The 22,169-nt window shown below is 50.6% G+C and overlaps 1 protein-coding gene across 1 annotated transcript in view; it reads left to right on the top strand.

The window, feature by feature from the left end:
• Positions 1-22,169, top strand: part of LOC147747107 (vitamin D3 hydroxylase-associated protein-like) — a 329,790-nt gene that overhangs the window by 71,274 nt on the left and 236,347 nt on the right. The window contains exon 5 of the mRNA XM_086952358.1: positions 7,282-7,488. Within this exon, the coding sequence (XP_086808484.1) occupies positions 7,282-7,488 (207 nt within the window). The remainder of the gene's footprint in view (positions 1-7,281; positions 7,489-22,169) is intronic.

Genomic DNA, 22,169 nt, shown 5'->3' with positions numbered 1-22,169 from the left:
TGGGCTTCTCTGCAATTTTTATTATACCAACCTTTGAATGGCTTCCCTTTCTGTTTTCTACATGGCCTAGTGAGAAGATCCCTAATAGCCGCAAAACATGCCTCATGGAGATCAACAATAGTGGGCTTTGCCCTGTCATTAAGAGATAAAGCAGACATCCTATCTCTAGTGTCTAGGACCTGTGCTTCTATTTGACAGACAAGCTCTTGGTCAGCTATGACCCTTGACCATTTGACCCGTCTTCTGTTGTCACATGGAACTAGGTCTGATGTGATACAAGCTGTTTCTGTCTGAGGGAGTCCTAGACCAGGGACCCTAAGTACAAGTGAGAGTGGGTTATGATCGCTCTCTGGCCTGGTTTCTATTGACATATCAATTACAGTAGCCCAGGATTCAATGTTGATCAATATGTAGTCGATGCGACTCGAACTAGACCCATTGTCAAAGGTTGGTTTTCCCGCCTTGTCAGACAGGCTGCGGCCATTCACCGCTCGGAGCCCCCATTCCAGGCAGAGCCCAAGCCAGTGAAGGGCAGCCTCCGTACCCCTGACAACCCTATTTATTGCTAGCGGGGGAATATTCCAGACAATATCCTCATCTATCCCTACATCCTCGGCAAGACTCGGGATGGGATCAAATGAGCAGTTCAGGTCACCAGCCACTAAAATGAGCTGGTCACTTTTATACTCATTTAAGAAATCTTCCAAATCATTAAGGATAGGTTGCTTCCTTCCACCCTGACAACCTCGGGCATAGATATTAATTAAAACAATATCCTTACAGTTTTCCTTGCTTAGGGATATACAAAGGAGATCAGTATTCTTCACCCGGATTTCCCTGGCGCTGAAACCAAGTGAGTTTTTTATCCATATAGTAAGACCACCCGAAGCCCTACCCCTGGGGCCCTGTGTTGCTGGTTTATGAAAATTTAGGAAGCCTACTCTAAACAGGGGATCAACTGACCAGGTTTCTTGGAAAACGATGATATCATATGTGGTAATATAATCTACCCAATCATCGTTATCCAAGCGACCCCTTAAACCTGCTATGTTCCATGAGGCCACCCTAATTTCGTTATCTGGATTACTGGGGCTGGAAGTCTCAAATTGTCCCTGAACTCCTAATTCAGTCGGGATTAGATTATAAACATTGTCCATTGCTGTTTGTGGGCCTGATGCTGTCATAGAGCAAGCCACACTAGGTACTGACAGGGTGGATGGAGTAAAGTCTACTGGTTGTTCTAAAGCAACCACCCCCCGAGTCAGTCAACCTCCTCCAAACAGCCAAACATATTTGATGTGGGAACACCCTGCCACCAGGTGTTCTGGTTATACCCACCAATCCCATATCCTCTGTGCCTGGGCTTTTGGATTGTCGTCCAAGACCCTCCCATTCCAAGCTGTCGTTGAGGAGGATAGAAAAAGCTGAGGGGTCTAACAACGACTGAGTGGTCCTCTTCGCACGGGGCCCACGAACAAAGATGCTGAGCTGTATGGGGGTCAGCAAAGGACACCACTATACAATCACCAGTGATGGTTTTGTGAGTGGGTCCAACCCATGGTACTCTTCGCACCATTAGTACCTGACTTCTTTGGTGACTAGGTAGCTGTCTATTCGTATTAAGCCAATAAATGACCTTATTTTTGAGAGACCAATGATTCTCTTTAGTTTGTGGGTCAAGAGCAGGTACACCAGCTAAAACAATGACATATGGACATGCCTCTGGTGGTAAGTCAATATAACCACCACGGAAATTCGGTCGGCTAGATTCTAAAGATGGCATATTCTTATTAGTCAAATGGTTAGGCTGTTGTACAACATCTTGTGGCCTAGATTTAGAGCGTGCTACATTCTGTTGTGGACAAGTTTGAGCCCTAGCATTAGATGGTGCTGTAGTCTTTGTGGGGCAAGCTTGTTGCCTGGGTTTGGGTGGTACTGGGTCCTGGGATGGGGGACAAACGCCCAGATTTGAGATAATATTAGCGTTGTCCCCAACTTTCGTGCGGGGTTTTGGTACAGGTTTAGGACCTGGAGGTGGGGGGGCTCGGGGGGGGGCGGGGGTTCTGACTCTATTGCCTGGGAAGTTGAGCCATCTCCCTGTGGGAACCTAGCTTCCATTTGCTTTAGACTAAGGCTAGCCAATGTGACTATAGTCCTGTCCATTTCTAACAAATGGTTTTCCATTCTGGAGAGTCTAAGTTCCAGGGGGGAAAGTAACTTTTTAAGTGTGTCCCAAACAGTTTTTAAAAATTCCTCATCCCCCCTCCTATCCCCATCTGTCGCACTCAAACTACTCTCCTTTGACCCTTCCTTACTCTTGTCAGGGAAAATGACCACCGAGGGATCCAGCATCACACCGCTTGGGGCATGGATGTTATCACTGCCTAATGGTGCTGTATTAGCTTTATCTTTTCCTTCCCTAACCCCAAATGTGCCCAATGGCCGCCTACTATTACAAAACTGGGATCTCGCAATTTTGGCCTTTTTGCGAGCAAAAGTAGACCTAGCAAGACTTTTTTTCTGTCGAAGGGCAACCTTTTTATCATTAGCAGCAATCTTGGGCACGACAATTTTTACTGGGGAGCTTGTACCAGCCACAAATGTAGGTGGTGCAAACTCCTCCGGAAGTGTTAATGTAGATTCCTTAACTAGCTCAGGAGGGGATGTGCTTAGCGGGTGATGTATATCTACCACAGTAAGCAACGGGCGAGGGCCAGATGTTCGCTCAGGGGTTAGCGCTAGGGCAAGGTTTCCTAAGGATGATTTTTTGGAAGAAGCAATATTTAAAGACAATTTACGTGCAGCATCTAGTTCTAGGGAAACCCTATGCTGCATTTTGTTAATTTCCGCATCAATGGCCAGATTGGTCCTTGTGAGGAAATCATCCAGAGTCCCACTAGGTTTGTTAAGACCCTTGGCAGTTTTACTGCGACTGCCCCGTGTACACATGATCGGAAACAACAAGGAACAGTAGCACAAATAAAATTAACACAGATGGTGAGAAGGTCAGCCAAGGGATATGGCCCAGCCCAGACCTCTTAGACCTCGAACGGCCTCAAACGGCCCGCTCTTAGCCCGGTCTTTGCCCCGGGCTGTGTCCCGCGCTGCGGGAGAACGAACACTGTTTATAGTAGTTTGAAAGGGCGGGGGGCGGAGCTACAGGGAGAGCGGACCGGAAGGTGGGCTCGGTCTTGCAGGGACACCTGGGTCAGGTAGTCCCTGCACGCTCGCAGCCCTGTAGCTTTGCTGGTCCCAAAGTCCTTTCCCAATTACCTCCACAGGAAGCAGGCAGAGTCCGCGCTAGATCCACGGCGAAGCGGCACCCGCGGAGCGGGTGCGGCGAGCTGCTGATTACAAGAGCTGCAGGTAGCGCGAGTCCAGCAATGCGCTAGTCTTTAAGGCAACAGTGAGGTGTCCCCATATGGGTCAGATGGCAATGGTTGGGTGGGATTTTTCCATATGTATCATGCACACACCCAGGCATCGATATATATGGAAATACATTCACAGTCTGCCGTAGGACCACCCAGACACACCGCAGGCCCTGCTGTCAACTTGTAATATGGTTTACAGTGGACCGCGAGCACTGCACTCTTGGCGCTGTCTCTGCAGCAGTCCTTCAGTTGCAGAACTCATAATAAAAGCTCAAGTCTGCACCTGTAGTTTTAAAGCTACTTGCGGGAGCAACTTGCAACTTTTTGGTATTCACAGTATTCCCAATAGTGGGCCTGGAAAGCTGCAGGTTTTCAGGCGTGCTACTGGGAATCTCAATGCAGTAATACAATTGTTGAAACAGTAGGTGCGTAAGTAGATTTACGATATTTAGATTCCCTTCCAAGCATGTTTGCAAATACCTACGAGGGTGGCTGTACTAAAACCGGCTCAAAATGGTGTTAGATTCCAAAGAATCTGACATAGTGATTCCACAAAACTACTGCTGTCATTATTGTTTTGAGATATTAAGTTGGAGGGGGAAAATAGTGTGCACATTTAATTCCTTTAGTTTGGGTATAGTATTATGGGGAATGTCCTTCCCTGGGAGGTTATATTCACCCTCCCTAGGTCTCCATAGCAGATAAGTATGCAAAATGTGAATGGAGCATTCATGGGAGTGATCCATTGACATTCCCATCCTAGAAGGGAAGTTACTTCAGCTTTTGCTGCAGTACCTTTCTGGCCATTTCTAGGGTGGGAAAGGTCAAACAGAAGCTTGGGAATGCTCACTTATATATGTTTGCATGGAACCTCCAAAGAACACTGCACCTTGTAATGCCAATTTCCTGCATCTTAAATGAGATTTGTGGGTGGAGTTGTCTCTCTACTCGTGAAGGAGATATCCCTGCTTGTTAAACTATTTACTCCCACCAGGAATCCCTTTGAGGAGTTATGGCAACCATAAAAAAGGAAACTTGCTTATAAACTTGTTGTTAACTTAAGTTACATTTGTGTTATACAGCACTAAATATTATTAAAACCTCAACGATTGTTTGTGCACTGATTTTGGATGTTTATATATCACTATTACAAGCAGCAGCTTTTGTGAAAATTCCTAATATCTGAAGATGTCCTAGTTTAATTTGGGGGCTTGAGACATCTACTAGATGTGACCACCAATATGATTGGAGTCTTTCAACAGTATAGAATGATAGCACACAAAGGTGGTGTTGGAAATGTGCTCTTTCTACAGGATCACCCCAGTTTTTTGTCTTCTTGTACTGAACCCGGTTCTGTTGGTATTAAGACTCTGTGCACTTTACCGCTGCTAACCAGTGGTAAAGCCCTTGCGCCCTTTTAGTACATGGAAACATTGGCATACACCTAATTCAACACATTTCATTTACTTATAAGACTCTAGTATATGGTAGTGTATATATTCTGGGCTTGTGAATGATACAAGTAGACTGCAGCACTTATTGCATTGTGCAACCCACTAAAATAGCACTGTAAAATATGCCTACAGGCCAGCCATTGAAGCCTGTGTGTGCAGTTTTATACCTCCATTTTGATCTGCCCAAAAAAAACATTTGCCAGGCCTAAACCGTGAATTTTTGTACTTATAAGTCACCCCTAAGTTAGGCCTTAAAAGCCCACAGGGCAGGACGCGGGGTAATGAAAATGTAGGGCATGTATAGTTAATGTTGTACCTGTCTGGAAGGGAAAACCTCCAAAGTCATTTTTCACTGCAGCAAGGTTGCCTCTCCCATAAAAAAGCAGAGCACAACAATGAATATCTTCAGTTTGGAACTAGCTAGAAAAATTATTCAAGGACTCCTTGGAATAGAAATTTAAAAGCACGTCGGATTTCAAATTACTATTTCAAAATGCCACTTTAAAAAAGTTGGGTTAATCCTGTCTAATCCAAAAGTACCTTTCTGCCAGTGTCGGGGGTCACCTGATTGTTAAAGCTCCCCTTTCATTTGATGTGCATTTCTCCCAGACAGTGGACAAAGGACCTGGGTTTAGTGTGGTGGGGATCTTCCTGACAGGATGGCTGTGCTCTTGCCCTGGTTTCACTTCAAAGAGTGGCTTGGGGCTGTACCCAGGCCCTTCCTAACTGCAGACTAGTCACTGGCAGATGCAGTGCACACCTGAGTCAGCTGCTCTTTGTTTTAATGCCAGGCTAGAACATAACCAATGGAAAAGGGAAGAACTGAACAGACCTATTGTTTGTCAGACAATCATGCATCCCCACCTACAGGCTGGCACTGGGCATGAACGTGGGTATCTCTGGGTCCTGAAATCAGAACACTCCTTGACCTGGGGCTTAGGCAAAGGTCTGAAGGCCTGTGCTGCTGTTTTTAGCCTGAAGGAAGAGTGGACTTGCTTGCCTTGAACCCAGGACCCCATATGTGACTCCAAGGGTTAGTTGGCAGACCTCTTGAGTGAACTGGAGGGGTACAACAAGTTTGGGAGGCCTCTACTGCTTCCCACCTGAACAGACCCAAATGGCTCAGATATTGTCTCCTCTGCTGGCCTCTGTGGGAGTGAGAAATGAACCCCAAGTGCTCTTGTCAATGTCCTGGATTTTTGCCTGAATTCAAAGTTTATTTCTCCCTGCCTAACTGAAGGTTTCCCTGGATCAGATGCGGAGCCCGGCGCAGCTCCTTAGCAGATCCAATGCTGAGCGGTGCAGAGCGATGCAGCTCCCAACTGAAAACCTCAGTGACTCCAATGCAGCTGTATCACACAGCTCCTCACCAAAGGCTTCACCAGATCTGGTGCCAAGAGATGCAGAGCCCTGTAGAGACGTGCAGTTTCCAACTGAAGACTTCACGGCATCCAATGCTGAGTGACGCAGAGCCCCACAGCACATCTCTCAAATAAAAACTTCACTGGATCCAATTGAGCCACACCACACAGCTCCTTACTAAAGGCTTCACAGAATTGGCGTCGAGCGATGCAGAGCTGCACAGCTTCCAACTGAAAGCCTCACCGAATCACAGAGTAACTTCAAGAGACGCTGAAATGCACAGAGGAGCACCGCACCATCCTCACATTGAAATCAGATGGTAAAACTTCCAGCAGGATAAACCTGGTCCAGTATCCGGCCAGTTTATTACAGTTGACCTAAAATTGAGACTGTCCCAATCTGGCCCAACCAGATAACTGCAGTTGCTGATTCACGTCTTTTTGTGCTATTTTTACCTAAATGTTTAAAAACTCATAACTCCAGTTCTATTGATTGGATTTTTGCAATTTCTGTGTAATTGTATTCATTAAATATGACACTTTCTTGTGTTATGTTTTCACTTCATTACTGTTTGAGTGCTGCATGGATACTTTACACATCACCTGTAAATTAGGTTGAATGCTTCTTTGCCAAGGTACCAGAGGGTTTGCCTCCGGTTTATTTAGTGATTTGTGGTTTGCTGTGACATGGATTGTGATTATTATTTGTGGTGGTTTCTCACCCATCCCCCATCTCCTAATCCACTTTCTTACAAGTCACAGGTGGTGCATATGGATGATGTGATTGGATTCTGATAGAAGGATGGGAAGGAGCGATGCCCTGGTGCTGCAGATAGGTGGACTCATGGGTCTCTTGTACAATCCCGTAAACCAAGTCTTGCAGTTTCTTAAACATTTGTCCATCCTCAGAACTAGATAAACAAAATATTCTAACATTTAGAAGACACTCAAAAATGTAATAACTTGAATGTATAATATTTATTCCCTAACAGATACACATTTAAAAAAGGAGAAACGACTTCTGCCCATATTGAAACTTGCAGATTTGCATGCGCAGTTCTTAAATTAATATTTCAATTTGGATCTCTTCAGCTTTGAATGCAGCAACCCTATATATGGTCAAACTCTAAATCCCTTGAACCACAAGAAGACCCCTGGTGGTTCCTCTGGAGGGGAAGGTGCTCTAATAGGAGGCGGAGGATCCATACTCGGCTTGGGCTCTGATCTTGGTGGCAGCATCCGGGTTCCTGCAAGTTTCTGTGGACTATGTGGCTTCAAACCAACAGGAGCAAGACTGAGGTACGTAACCAGACCTTGCAGGGGTAAAGGCTGATACTTTTTAAATGGCCCCTGGACTGTATCCCATTTTATGCAAGTAACAAGAATTTCAAAAACAAATAATGATGTGCACTTAATGAATGCGTAGGATTCAAATAAATAAAGAACAATGGGGCATATGATCAAGAACGGCGTTAAATTATCGCTGCTTTAGCTGCAGGAAACTGACGCTAAAGCGGCATTAATGGGCTTGATAATATACCCTTGAGAATTCCAATAGAAGCCCATGTTCACACCAGAACATAGGCTTCAATGGAAAATCAGTAACTGCGGGGAGAGAGGACGGGGAGCGCCGCCGGAGGTCTGGTCTGTGAAAGGCGCAAGTAAGTAGGCAGAGCTGAGCAGAGCGGACCCCTGGACCGGGCACATGAGGCACCCACCTGTCACCACTGAACAACTGGCCCTGAGAGTCAGCACCGACTCGGGAGGGGTCGGAGCGCCAGCACAGTCATGGAGACAAGAAGCTCGCAGCGCTCCACAACCCTCACGGCCTTGGAACAGAGGCACAAAATGGCAGCCGCATACAGCAGGTAGTGTGGGGGAACACTGTGGGGACAGAGTTTGGTGGTGAAAGCAGCGGGCAAAGTGGGACACACGTTTGGGCACTTATACACTGCGGAGAGTGCCTGGCGCCCCTGGGCGGACGTGGGAGGCCTGGGTGGGCACTTATACACTGCGGAGATTGCCTGGCGCCACTGGGCGGACTTGGGAGGCCTGGGTGGACACCTGGTGGCACCTGGCAGAACGCGAGTGGGACAACGGAAGCAGGGGAACAGCGGTGCACCACGCAAGGCCTGCGAGGAGACCCACACTGGGGAGGAACTTGTGAAAGCGTTGGCCCCAGCGGCCTCCAGGGATAATAGTGGCCACGATAGAGCCTCAGTCACAGCTCCACAGAGTCTGAGGAGGAGGGTCACCGCTGCGGCATGGTAGCCAGACAACTGGGCCATACAGGAGGACGGTGCAGCAGTCACTAATGCTGAGGCATACGTGGGAGGAAGGCCATGTGGGCGGGACCGATTGAATAGGTGGGTTGAGACACTGTTCAGCTGCATACGGGCCCACAGAGCCGCAAGGGGGCATGCAATGGCAATCGAGACTCCATGCCTGACGCGACAATAACACAGGACGGGTAGATGGAGACAGTAGATCCTGCAGTAAGGGAGGAATTCGACCACCACTAGCCCAGTGGACCCAGGGCACTAAGGAGAGGCTTTTGGCAAGCAGATAAAATGCCGTCTGCTGGTACGAGAGAGGTGAGGCCGTGGGCTGGTACCTACCCACTACATAGCGGAGGCGTGCACAGTCATGACCCTGAGCACCAGCAACGGCGAGTGAGGCGTACGGAGCAGTACGTCAGACAGTGGCTGGCCCATCCAGCTGAACGCCGCATCGGAGGTAGCGAGCACCTACACCAGTGGCACCATGGGCCAGACTACCAAGAGACGCGATACCGAGCATCAAGGAGTAACGAGTGATGAAAAAGGAGAACCACACTCACTCTCGGGAACGAGAAAGGAAGGGGCGACTCACCAAGATGAGTCATCACTTCACGACATCCTGCAGGCCATAGAGAGATCACGGACGGCAGTGGAGACCAAGATAGACCCAATCCGGGAGGACCTGGGCCCCCTACGAGCAGACCACATGAAGCTGGCTGACCGGGTCACGGTCGCAGAGGAGGAGTTAGAAAGCCTGAAGCCGCCGGTAGCAGCGACTGCACACAAGGTCACAGACATAGGAAAAAGAGTCCTGATCCTTGAACAACATGCAGAAGATGCGGAAAACAGGACCCACCGAAACAACATAAGAGTCACGGGCCTACCCGAAAAAGTTGAGGGGAACGACATGGTGGAATACCTAGAGCGCTGGCTGTGCACAGCGGTGGCGGAAGAGGGCCTGTCCATATTCTTCGCCTTAGAACGGGCACACAGAGTACCCGCTCGAGCACCGCAGCCAGGCAGGCTGCCGCGGCCGGTGGTGGCCCGCCTTCTATTCTGCAGATAGCAATGCTCCAAGAGACCCACACATTGCACACTGAGGGGGCAGCATTGCGCAGGCCCTGGAGGGGCAAAGCATTTTACACATGATATTCAGCATTTGCCCGAGGAGTCTTGATCTGGGTACGGGTGGGGGTCCTCTTTCAACCTATTGAGCATAAAATAGATCCTGAGGGACAAAACGTGCTTGTCTCTGGGAGACTTGACGGGAGGAATATCACCCCGCTAAATGTGCATGGCCCAAATGTAGATAATATTTGATTTTTGGAGCAGCTGTCGGGTGTTCTGACACTGTACATGACTGGAGCGGTCCTAATAGGGGGAGATTTCAATTGTATAGTGGACAATGAAATGGATGGATCACACCCGCCACTTCGAGACTCTGCTGTACATACCGTAGCTCGATCCTTTCCCGACTGGCAAACCCACTGGGGGCTAGTGGATGCATGGTGCAGCGCAAACCCAACTGACAGGGACACCTATCCCACACCTACAATTTGCATGTCCGTCTAGACACTTTTTTAAGCACACTGGACCTCTACACCCATCTTGGGGGGGGGGGGCGGAGTACCTGAGCAGAACAATCTCAGACCATAAAATGTTCATGATTAGGCTAAAGGGGGGAGGGGATGTTATCACAGCCCATCCCTACGTGGCGCCTCAAACCGGAAGCCCTGGAAGACCAAGTCTTCCAGCACAAGACTAGGGAACATATCATACAATATTTCACTTACAATGCGGCCTCCACGGACTCTAGAATTATGGGAGGCCTTTAAACCTGTAATCAGAGGGTGGTGCATGGCAACCTCTATTGGGGTTCGTAGGATGCTTACAGCAGACATGGAGAGAGCAGATGTGGCACTCAAGAACTTAGAGCGTAGACGGCCGGAACACCCGGAACTGAGGCAGGAACTACTAGAGGCCAAAGAAGAGGTAGCAGTTCAGGAAGAGCGCTTGCGTTGCTTTGACTACCAGCAGTACATGGATAGGACTCATGCCGAACGGAACAAGGCAGGGCGACTGTTGGCATGGCTTGCCAACCCGTCCAAGAGGGGCAGTACTATATTGACAATTCATGGCCAGATAGGACGGCCCTTATATAGGCAGAAGGAGATCAATAACAGATTCCGTGACTACTATACCCACTTGTACAAAAGCACGGGCAGCCGTGAGATAGCTAGAATTGTAGACTATTTGTCACCCCTCCCGCTTCACACCCTTGAGGCGGAGGAGGCAGAGTTACTGGGATCCGCAATAACAGAACGGGAGATGAGGGGCAGTCGCAGCTATGGCACGAGGGAAAACCCCAGGCACCGACGGACTACCCCAGGAATTCTATGCCACATACCTTACAGAACTAGCGCCTAGATTGGTGGAACTATACACGGACACATGGGACAATGGGAGTCTACCACAGACAACGCGAGAGGCAGTAATGATTCCCCTGCTCAAGCCTGATAAGGACCCAATGGAGTGCACAGCATATCGACCGCTGTTGATGCTAAATTTAGACTTTAAAATCCTAAGTAAGATATTAGCCACCCTACTGCTGCCACATATGACCTTCTTGGTCCATTCCGAGTAAGCAGGATTCATCCCTAGCAGAAATACAACCCTTAACATCAGGCGTCTCTTCACAGTCCTACAGCAGGGTACGGAGGAAGCTCCGAAGGGGGCGATCTTTGCTATTGATATTGCGAAAGCATTCAATAGTCTTGAATGAGAATGTTTGTATGAGGTGCTCACACAAATGGGGCTTAGACAGGGGTTCATCCAGTGGGTTAAAATACTATATAAGGACCCAGTAGCAGGGTCCGCACGGGCCGCAACATCTCCATGCAGTACCGGGTGGAGAGGGGCACGAGACAGCGGTATCCGCTCTCCCTCCTATTATTCGCTCTAGCGATAGAGCCACTTGCATGCGTAGTGTGCTCGGGGATGCCATATGAGGGTATCAGACTGGCTGATCAGACACATCACATTGTCTTATATGCGGACGATCGCCTGCTATTTCTAAAAGACTCTGTTGCAGCTTTAGAGGGGGCCCGGCGCATGATGCCCGAGTTCGGAACGCTTTCTGGACTATGCGTTAACTGGCAGAAGTTGCGACTCTTCCTAGTGACAAGGGATACTCCGCCTCCCATGGGCCTGGGTGACCTACAGTGGGTCCAGCGTTGTTTCAGATACCTAGGGGTGAAAGTATATCAAGACCTCTCTGATGTTCAGGAGGGGAATGTAGGGGGAGCTTTGCGATCGCTAAAAGGTTGTATGGCTTTCTGGGGAACACTACCCCTATCGGTGGTGGGGCAAATTTCCCTACTGAGAATGATCACCCTGACCCGATTGCTATATTACTTCACCACCCTACTGGTGTGGATTCCCAGGGCGCCGGTTTCGCTCGCTCAACTCTCTTATTACAACTTTTATCTGTAGGCCCAGCAGAAACAGAGTGGCCTTAGCCACGTTGAGAAGGGCGTAGGTGGAGGGTGGGTTAGCAGTGCCGGATATGGAGAATTATTACCTGGCAGGACAACTCCAACACTTTACGCAATGGGTGGCGGGTAGTCTAGATCCGGAAAGGAGGAAACCCCCATTCACTCCGAATAGGGTGGATGTCATGAGTACATTAATGGGCACCAATAAACAGCGAAAGATAAGCTCTTCAGAACACAGTCATAAGGAGCTGCTGGGCCCGATGTCTCCAGAAGACACAAACCAAGCGTCCTTACCACCCAGAGATGTCGGTGGCATTGCTAGATGTGCTCCCGCTTGGGAGACACAGGGGGGGATTGGAGGAATGGGGAAGACGGGGGTAGTTGGGAGGAAATGTTTGTTTGTTATATTGGAGGACAGTCCCTTACTCCTAAAGTTGCATAACTGCAGAAAGTAACACAGCGAGCAGAGAGATGGGCAAGCGAAATAGCTAAGCAACTAGGAATAGCACTATGAACTTTTGACCAGAAATGTCTATGGTTAGGAAATGAATTGAATATGTACTGCTGATACTTAAATGCCAATAAAAAGTATGTTTAAAAAAAATGGTGAGCATGGGACCCACGTCTCGGCATACCCGTCCTACTCGGTGTGCTAAATGCAAAAAGAACAATTTATGGATGGAATGCTGAACAATTTCTAACATTCACCCCCAGTACAGAGATCTAGGCCTAAATACATCATTTGTTTTGCTCCCCATGCCATTCCAGTTTGGACTCACCCCTATGCAAATCAGTCTTGAACCTGTTTCCCATGGGAACAGTCCAGCCGAAACTTCCAGGCCAGGTCATACCTGGACTGGAAACAAGCATCCTGGGACCGGTTTTGGGGTATCACCCCTCATCAACCATGTCTTAAAGGCATTAAAGTTGCAACAAACATGTCTGATGCTATGTGAAATAGTTTCAGAGCTCACTGATAAATTGCTTTGCCAGCAGTGTCAAAAGTTCTGTGTCAGGAGCATTCTAAGCGCTTACAGTTTTTTTAAGATCCAGTAATTCTTCATTGAACCAATCGACCATTGGTTTGCTCCTATGTAACAGTCTAACAACCGATGGTGCAATTTGTTCCAGCTCCGCAGATATCCAGTCGGCCACCTGTATACAGGGTTAAATTAACATAGCCATCAAGACTGGGGCGTTTGGCGGGCAGGGCCGGAGTGAAACTGGCAGAGGTTACCTTAGCCCATTTCCATGTTCTGACAACCTGCCCAAACACTGGGGCAAGTGAAGTTTTAAGAACAGGAACCTGAAAGGGAATGGCTAGGAGATAAAAACATGGAAGTGGGAGGGGAGAAACAGATTAGTTAGATTAGAGAAAATAGGATCAAGCATGTGTATACATGCGTGAGTAGGAGAGGATGCTAAATGGGGAGCTGAAGACCAACTCCTCAACTAAGGAAGCTGCTGTGGGGCACTTGCTGTTCTCAAAATAAAGGTTGAGGTCTCCAATAACTGTAAAGTTAGAATAACACAGGACATGTGGTGGCAAGATATCGGCTAGCGATGCAATGAAGCTAGAGGCTGGGTCTGGTGGGTGATAGATCTGTATCCCAGAGATGGAGAAGTTGCTTGACAAGGCAGTCCAGCTGGGGAGGCGATATAGCCTTATGGCTAGAGAGGTCAACCTCCAAGCTAGGGAACCAGGTTCAAGTCTCGGCAACAACGCTCAACATCCTGTGATTCTGGGCAAATCACTTAATCTCCCCTTGCCTAAAAAACAAGCAATGCAATAGGTCTCGCTTTTACAAGAGTTTGAACTATTGGCATTGTAAATGACAAAGCCTTTTATTTATATGTTGGTTTTCAAACACACAAATAAAAGGCATTGTCATATACAATGACAATAGCTCAAAATCTCATAAATGCAAGACTTATTGCATTACAAATGCTTGTTTTTAAAGTGCTGTAGATTGTTGAAGAATGTTGGAGAAAATGCTGCAAGGCTTATAGAAATTGAGAAATTTGAAGCCAACCCGAAGGCCTCACATAAGTGACAGCAGTTCCACCATGACTTCTTGCTTGACATGATGAATCTGGAGCCATATAATGCCTCTGCAGCCATCTGGCATCTAGGTCTCCAAACTTAAATGAGGTCCTTAAACTGGTGAGTACTTAAAACAGAGGCAGGCCTGTCTGCCCCCGTCAGTGCCCGTCCGCTCCCCCGACTGCGACCAGCGGCAGGAACCCTGGATCACTGCACTGCCAACACGACGACCCAGCAGCACTCCACGTTCTCAACCCAGGCCACAACAACAACTGCAAGCTAGCATCATCAGCCGACACCCACGGACCCTTCAGCTGTCACTGCTGCCGGAACACCTGCAGCACCGCCAAGCCCACTGACCCAGCTCAACCCGCCTGCAAGAACACAACCGAACTGAAAACCCTGCAATGCATCCTCCTCCATGTCCGATCCCTCCATAAACACACCACCATAATCTGGGACCTCCTGGACAGCACCACCCTGGACGTAGCATTCTTTACTGAAACCTGGACCAAAAACACCTCAGGTTTGGACATTGCCATTCCCCAATGTTAGACCTGGCACCTTGGCGTGAGTCTCCCTTCCACTTTTTGCTGATGTGCCTCCGATGTTTTGCTGGTTTTCCGATACTCAGGGCACTGCGCCACGGCTGATCCGTGCCGCAGTGCAAGTGCTCCCTACTATAAATTGTACATACGATTGGTATCCATGATTGGTGCATTGGATTTACTGTTAGTCCCTAGTAACGTGCAAGAGAGAGTGCCGGGGCTTGTAGAGGCCAATACTGCTGGTGGGCCTGCAGCGCTGGTTGCGCCACCCACCGAAGCAGCCGTAAAGATGTGTCTGGGAACTGCGACCGCAGAACCCGCGTGCGGTCTCGTACTGTCACGCTAGCTGGGCAAGTGTCCCCACTTGCCAGCACCGACCATTTCCTTGACTACATATTAGTCACCCCTATGGTAGGCCTGCGGGCAGGGTGCGTTGTAGGTGCAAGGTAGGACAAGCCTGATGAGCGTGGCATGTCCTAGTAGTGACTTACAACGAAGACCGTATTTCACTATTGAAGGCTACCTGCTCCATTAGGCCAGACTGAGCTGCGAGGATTATTACACCCTATAATCCCCGCAGGCTCAAGGAGCATGGTAGCGAGTCATGTTTAGTATGCCTGAACTCAAGATGATAAGATATTTCTTGTAGTCAAGTTTATTTTAATCTCCTGGGTTGGCAAATGCTACTTTTAGAAAGTTAGCCTTTGCTTGCTTAACCATTTCAGCCGCCTCTGCTGGTATGTGTATCTGACTGTCTGGTATGTGTGAGTGACAGGGCTGGAGGGATGACAGGTGGTGAATGCACAGATTACACCTTAGTGGGAGGTAGGAGTGCCTCTTGACTCGAACTGTCACTGTGCTCGGCCACCACAATGCTGGCTCCACCCTCCTGGGGAGCGGCGGATGACTCTGCCGGCACCTGGCCCAGGAAGGGCGAAGCCCCCATCAACTAGGTACTCTGGCCACCCCTGTCCGGACAATGCTGGCTCCACCTCCTGTGGGGCGTCTGATGCGCCTGCCCCTCACACTGAAAGCAGAAGCCGGAGTACACCCGCCGGGGTACTCCAGAACTGAGAGTGGCTATGCAAAGGCCCCCCTGGCCTGCGAGAACAAAAGAATTGGCCTATAAAAGAAGGAGCCCTGCTCCTTGAAAATTAGATCCGGTTTGGGCCACAGAAGGACTCTGCCCTACGAGAAGGACCGTGAGAGACAAGGAAGGGTGCTGACTCTTGCCTGTGTCTGGTGCCTTGCTGCTGAAGGAGAGGAAGACAAAAAGACTACGAAAAGGCTTTTGCTCTACTTGTGCCAAACTCTGCTAAAGAGATCTCCAAGGGCTTGCAACTGAACTTGCCCCCTGACCAGCGTCCCAGGACCAGTGGACGCTACCCCCTTGGAAGAAAGCGACTGCAGGTGCTGACCATCGCCGCAGCACCGACGGAGGAATCTCCTCCAAGACAACGACCTCCCGACCACCGTGACCGGGGCCCAAAGCAACAGCGGAAGCAAAGTAAGGACCAGCCGCCGCTGGCCCGAACACCGTGACCGCAACTGCACCGGGAGCCCGAGAGCAAAGGGAAGGAGGACCCGTCCGGTCCGAGCTCACGAGGTGACTGCATAGCGAGCAGTCACTCACCTGCAAAGACGGACAGTTGCCCTACGAGAATCCGCACAGTCGGTAGCCTGCCCGACAGCCCAGCTGTGTGCCCACAGCTGCACCGACATTTGGCTGGGTACGTCCTGCACTTGTGGACCGTACTGCCACTTGTCACCGCTGCACAACCGCCGCCTCCAGGGTCGGAGCGGACGACGAGGAGAGGACCCTGCCGCCACAGAACACCGCTGCCCCGGATGACCAGTGACCTGCTCGGCTGAAGAGCCGCAACGATCAGCGACCCCGGGAAGGCAACGCGACGTGGGACAGATCCCCTGGAAGCCGCCGGCTCCACAAGAACTTTGAGTAACACCGGCCTACGGGCCTCAAGAGAACTGCATAAGAACTGTGGTAACCCGAATTGAGTAATCTGCAACCGTTCTCATAAAGTATTGACTGTATTCGCAAGCCTGCTTAAAATCTATATAAAGATATATATTTTTACAGAATACAGTCTGGTCTCGTTGTGTGGTGGGTTGGTTGTAAAGGTATACTGTTGCAAGTGTTTAACCCTATGTGCCCCAAAGATTAGCCTACGACTGCTTAAGCCACACTACCTAGAGGGTAAGCAGAGGTTGTCTGGAAGGTAACCCTCAGCCCTGACGAGGAAGAGAGAGTCCCTGCTTGTCGCTAGTGTTGCACTGCGCCAACTAGAGCCTCCCCCTTCCTACATTGGACGCAGCGGTGAGGATTTCGAATTTACACTTGCGATATCTATACCTGAGCTTCTGACCACTACACAAGGATTACGGTCCAGTTACTTAGCCACAGACTTTGCTTTTTGAATTTTGCCGAAAGAAGATTCCGAGTGCAGAAACCATGCCGGGCACAAAGAGCCTGGATGGAGCGGAGTCCACGACCTCCGAGGTGTTGGAGGTGGAGTGGGACCCCACCAAAGTGGATAAATATTCCAGGGACAAACTGAAGTTCTTTTGCAAGAAACTCAAGGTCCCGCACGCTGGCTGCAAAAACAAGACCCAGCTCTCCAAGGCCCTGAAAGCCTGGATCGAGTCCCGGAAAACCCCGGAGGAGCAAGATGTCCTCGCCGAGCAGAATGTGACGGAGGAGCAGAATGCACTTGGGGATCTGATCGATCTCGAGAGGCAAGACAGCGAGCACAGCTTTGGTAAAGGCCTGTCGCCAGAGGAGCTGGCGGACAGGAAGGAAACCCGGAATCACGAGAGAAAGTTGGCAGAAATGAAAATCCAGCTGGAGCTTGAAACCAAAAGAATGGCGCTGGAAGAGCGAAAGCACCAGATGGATTACGAAATAAAAATGAGGGAGATAAGTCTCAAGGAGAGAGACTTGGATCGTCCTCCCTCTGGTGGCAGCACATCGCCAGTGCAGGTAGAGTCAAGAGTGCACATCCCGAAGGACGTAGTTAAGGAGTTCTTTAAGGGGGATGACATAGGACAGTGGTTTAGGGCATACGAGGTAGCCATGTCCTCCCACCGGGTCCCTGACAAGGATTGGGGAGCGGGGTTGTGGGGAAGGTTCCTTAGCGAAGGGAGAGATACCTTGCTAGATTTGCCCGTTGAGAATCAGAGATCCTATGCCCACATGAAAGAAGCTTTATCAAACAGGTACGGGCTTACCCCTGAAATGTATAGACAGAAGTTTAGGGGATGTACTAAGCGGCCTGGGAATACGTATGTGGAGTATGTGACTTACTTTTGCAGAGCACTGGATGGTTGGGTGAAAGGTAACAAAGTTAATGATTTTCAAGGTCTCTTTGATTTAATTGCATGGGAGCACTTGTCTGATCACTGTTTTCCTGAGTTACGCCAGCACCTGATCGATAGCAAGCTGTCCAACCCGAGGAAGCTTGCTGAGGAGGCGGACCGCTGGCTCAGCACCAGGGTCCACAAGGGTCCCGTGGGAGATTCCGCCAAGAGTGGGCAGGGTCCCCAGCAGAAGAGTGGGGGGGACAAGGGGGGAAAACAGAAAGGGTTCCAAAAAGGCCCCCAAAGTAGTTCCCAAGGGAATCCGCAGCAGGGTTCTCAGCCTCCCCCACCCCCGAAGCAGAATGGGGCCCCGACAGGTAAACCTGTTCCAAAGGGGCCCTTCAATTGTTTCAAATGTGGCGAGCCTGGGCACATATCCAGTGACCCCAAGTGTCGCCTATTTGGAAAACCTGCACCCACTGGTGCTCCGCCCCGACAAGTGACTAGCGTTCACCTGGGAGAAGAAATGATGGTCCCGGGGGGTGGAGATCCCGTTCACATGACCCTGGTCTCGTTAGGAGACAGCGAGATGATCCCTACGAACTACCTGCCCTCTAACACTAAAAAATATGGGCAGGTGGTGATCATCAATGGTAAGGAAGCCGAGGCTCTTAGAGACACAGGAGCCAGTGTGACTGCAGTGAGGCAGCACCTGGTGTCTCAAGAGCAGGTTGTACCCCATGCCTACTGTAGGGTTATCAACGCTGATAATTCTGAGAGTCAGTGTCCGATGGCTCAAGTTCCCTTCGAGTGGGGGGGGGTCTCTGGTACTCTGCAGGTCTGTGTGAGAAAAACCATGCCTGTTGACTGTTTGCCAGGGAACGACTTGGAGCACTCCCCTTGGGAAAAGGTGGAGAAAACGACTCACCTGCGGATGGTGGGTCTGCCTGACTGGGCGTGCGTGACCACCCGGTCGATGGCAGCCAGTAGGGGTGATCGAGAGGTCCTGGGGCCTGAAGGAGAGGCCCAGGAACCGGCCTTAGGGAGAAGGCGCAGGGGGCGCGGGAAGCCGGCCCCTGAAGTTCCTACGGTCCAGGAGGAGGCAGACCTTGAGGGGGATGCCCTGGAGCCTACAGGGGAACAGATCGCCGAACTGGGGGACCTGCCTGAGCTGACCCATTGGCAGCAAGAAGGAGGACCCTCCAGGGAGGAATTCTGCAGGGAGCAGAAAGAATGCCCTTCTCTAGTGGGTATGCGGCAGCAGGCTGCAGACCAGGCCAATGGTGTTCAGGCCAAAACACATTACGTGTACTGGGAGAACGACCTCCTGTATTCGGAGCCTAAGGCTGCTGAACCTGGGTCAGCCCGTGTGCTGGTGGTACCCCAGAAGTTCAGAGCCTTCCTACTGGGTCTGGCTCATGATGTGCCTTTAGCAGGACATTTGGGGATGGACAAGACCTATGACAGGCTTGTCACCCACTTTTACTGGCCCCAAATGCACAAAAGTTCCGATACTTATTGCAGAACCTGTCCAACTTGCCAGGCAAGTGGGAAGACGGGAGGGAAGAACAAGGCTCCCCTCCAACCCTTCCCTGTGGTCGGTACGCCATTCCAGCGAGTGGGTATTGACATCGTTGGGCCTCTGGACCCCAAGACAGCCATGGGCAACAGGTTCATCCTGGTCTTGGTGGACCATGCCACCCGGTACCCTGAAGCCATCCCTCTGAGGACAGTGACGGCTCCCGTGGTGGGGCGTGCACTGATGGGAATTTTCTCACGAGTAGGATTCCCTCTAGAGGTGGTGAGCGACAGGGGGACCAATTTCATATCGAAGTATATGAAGTCCCTTTGGCAGGAGTGTGGCGTAACGTACAAGTTCACCACACCCTACCATCCCCAAGGTAACGGGATGGTTGAAAGATTCAACCGAACCCTCAAAGGCATGATCATGGGCCTAGAAGGTCCGATGAGGCGTAAGTGGGACGTCCTCTTGCCATGCCTGCTTTTTGCATATCGCGAGGTACCACAGAAGTCCCTAGGGTTCAGCCCCTTTGAACTGCTGTACGGTCACCCCGTGAGAGGACCACTGAGTTTGGTAAAGGAAGGCTGGGAGCAATCTCCCAGGAAACCTCCCCAGAATGTATATAGCTACATGCTGGCCTTCAGAAACCAAACCAGGCGCTTCAGACAACTTGCCGAGGCAAATCTGGAAGCGAGCCAGGAGGAAATGAAGCGGTGGTACGATCAGAATGCCACTCTGGTCGAGCTTCAGCCTGGACAGGAGGTGTATGTCTTGGCCCCAGTGGAGCCCTGTGCCCTTCAGGATAAGTGGACAGGACCATTTGAGGTTGTGGAGCGCAAGAGCCCCGTGACATACTTGGTGGACATGAAGACGCCCAGGAACCCTTTGCGGGTCCTACATGTCAACCGCCTCAAGCCCCACTTGCGAAGGTCCGAAGTGGGCATGTTGTTGGCAACCGATGACGGAATGGAGGAGGAGTCGGAGCCTCTTCCTGACCTCTTGGTGGCCTGTGAGAAGGATGGGTCAGTGGATGGAGTTAACCTCTCACCCTCCCTGACCGCCGAACAACAGGAGGACTGCCGCCAGTTGCTGGGGCAGTTTCCAGACCTGTTCTCCCTGGTTCCGAGTGTCACAGATTGGTGCGTCCATGATGTGGACACTGGAGACAGCTTACCGGTGAAGCATAAGGCTTACAGGGTAACTGACAGGGTACGGGCCTGCATCAAGGAGGAGGTCTCCAAGATGCTTGCCCTCGGGGTGGTTGAGTCTTCCAGCAGTCCTTGGTCCAGCCCCGTGGTCTTGGTGCCGAAGGCTGCTGCGCCGGGAGCCACACCCGAACTCCGGTTCTGTGTGGACTACAGAGGACTCAACTCAGTCACAAAGACTGACGCGCACCCCATCCCCAGAGCTGACGAGCTCATTGATCGGCTAGGGGCTGCCCGGTTCCTCAGCACGTTTGATTTAACGTCTGGGTACTGGCAGATCGCCTTGACCGATGGGGCAAAAGAGAGGTCGGCATTCTCTACACCAGATGGGCATTTCCAGTTCCGGGTTATGCCATTTGGAATGAAGAATGCCCCTGCCACCTTTCAGAGATTGGTCAACCAGGTGTTGGCTGGACTGGACGAGTTCAGTGCCGCCTACCTGGATGACATCGCGGTGTTCAGCGGCACCTGGCCCGAACACCTGCGACACCTCTGGGAAGTGTTGATGGCCCTGCGCAGAGCAGGCCTCACAATCAAGGCAAGCAAGTGCCAGATTGGGCAGGGTTCAGTGGTGTACTTGGGACACCAAGTTGGGAGTGGCAAGGTAGCCCCCTTGCAGCCCAAAATTGAAACCATCCTGGCTTGGGAACCCCCCAAGACCCAGACTGCAGTGAGAGCCTTCCTGGGGCTCACTGGGTATTACAGGAGGTTTGTCAAGGGCTATGGCACGATCGTGACCCCCTTGACAGAGCTGACTTCGAAAAAGCAGCCCAGGAATGTGATTTGGACTGACACCTGTCAGAAGGCTTTCGACACCCTGAAGACTGCCATGTGCACGGCACCCGTGCTCCTGGCCCCCGATTTCTCCAAGGAGTTCATTGTGCAAACAGACGCTTCAGAGCATGGTGTAGGGGCTGTTCTTTCACAGATGACTGAGGAGGGCTTTGACCAACCCGTAGCCTTCATAAGTCGGAGGTTACTTCCACGGGAAAGTAGGTGGAGTGCAATAGAGCGTGAAGCATTTGCTGTGGTCTGGGCGCTGAAGAAGCTAAGACCCTACTTGTTTGGGTCTCACTTCCGAGTTCAGACGGACCACAGGCCCCTCAGATGGTTGATGCAAATGAGGGGTGAGAACCCGAAACTGTTGAGGTGGTCCATTTCTCTACAGAGTATGGACTTTACGGTGGAACACCGCCCTGGCACCGATCACGCCAACGCTGACGGTCTGTCCAGATTTTTCCACCTTAGTGATGTGGAACTCCCTGGGGAAGGGTAGTTCCCCCCACATTTCAGCTGGAGGGGACACATGTTAGACCTGGCACCTTGGCGTGAGTCTCCCTTCCACTTTTTGCTGATGTGCCTCCGATGTTTTGCTGGTTTTCCGATACTCAGGGCACTGCGCCACGGCTGATCCGTGCCGCAGTGCAAGTGCTCCCTACTATAAATTGTACATACGATTGGTATCCATGATTGGTGCATTGGATTTACTGTTAGTCCCTAGTAACGTGCACGAGAGAGTGCCGGGGCTTGTAGATGCCAATACTGCTGGTGGGCCTGCAGCGCTGGTTGCGCC

Source organism: Lissotriton vulgaris, chromosome 1_1 (assembly GCF_964263255.1).
Source record: "Lissotriton vulgaris chromosome 1_1, aLisVul1.2, whole genome shotgun sequence".
Classification (NCBI taxonomy): Eukaryota; Metazoa; Chordata; class Amphibia; order Caudata; family Salamandridae; genus Lissotriton; species Lissotriton vulgaris.
The sequence above is the reverse complement of the archived record's forward strand: the minus strand, read 5'-3'. Positions and strand labels throughout refer to the sequence as shown.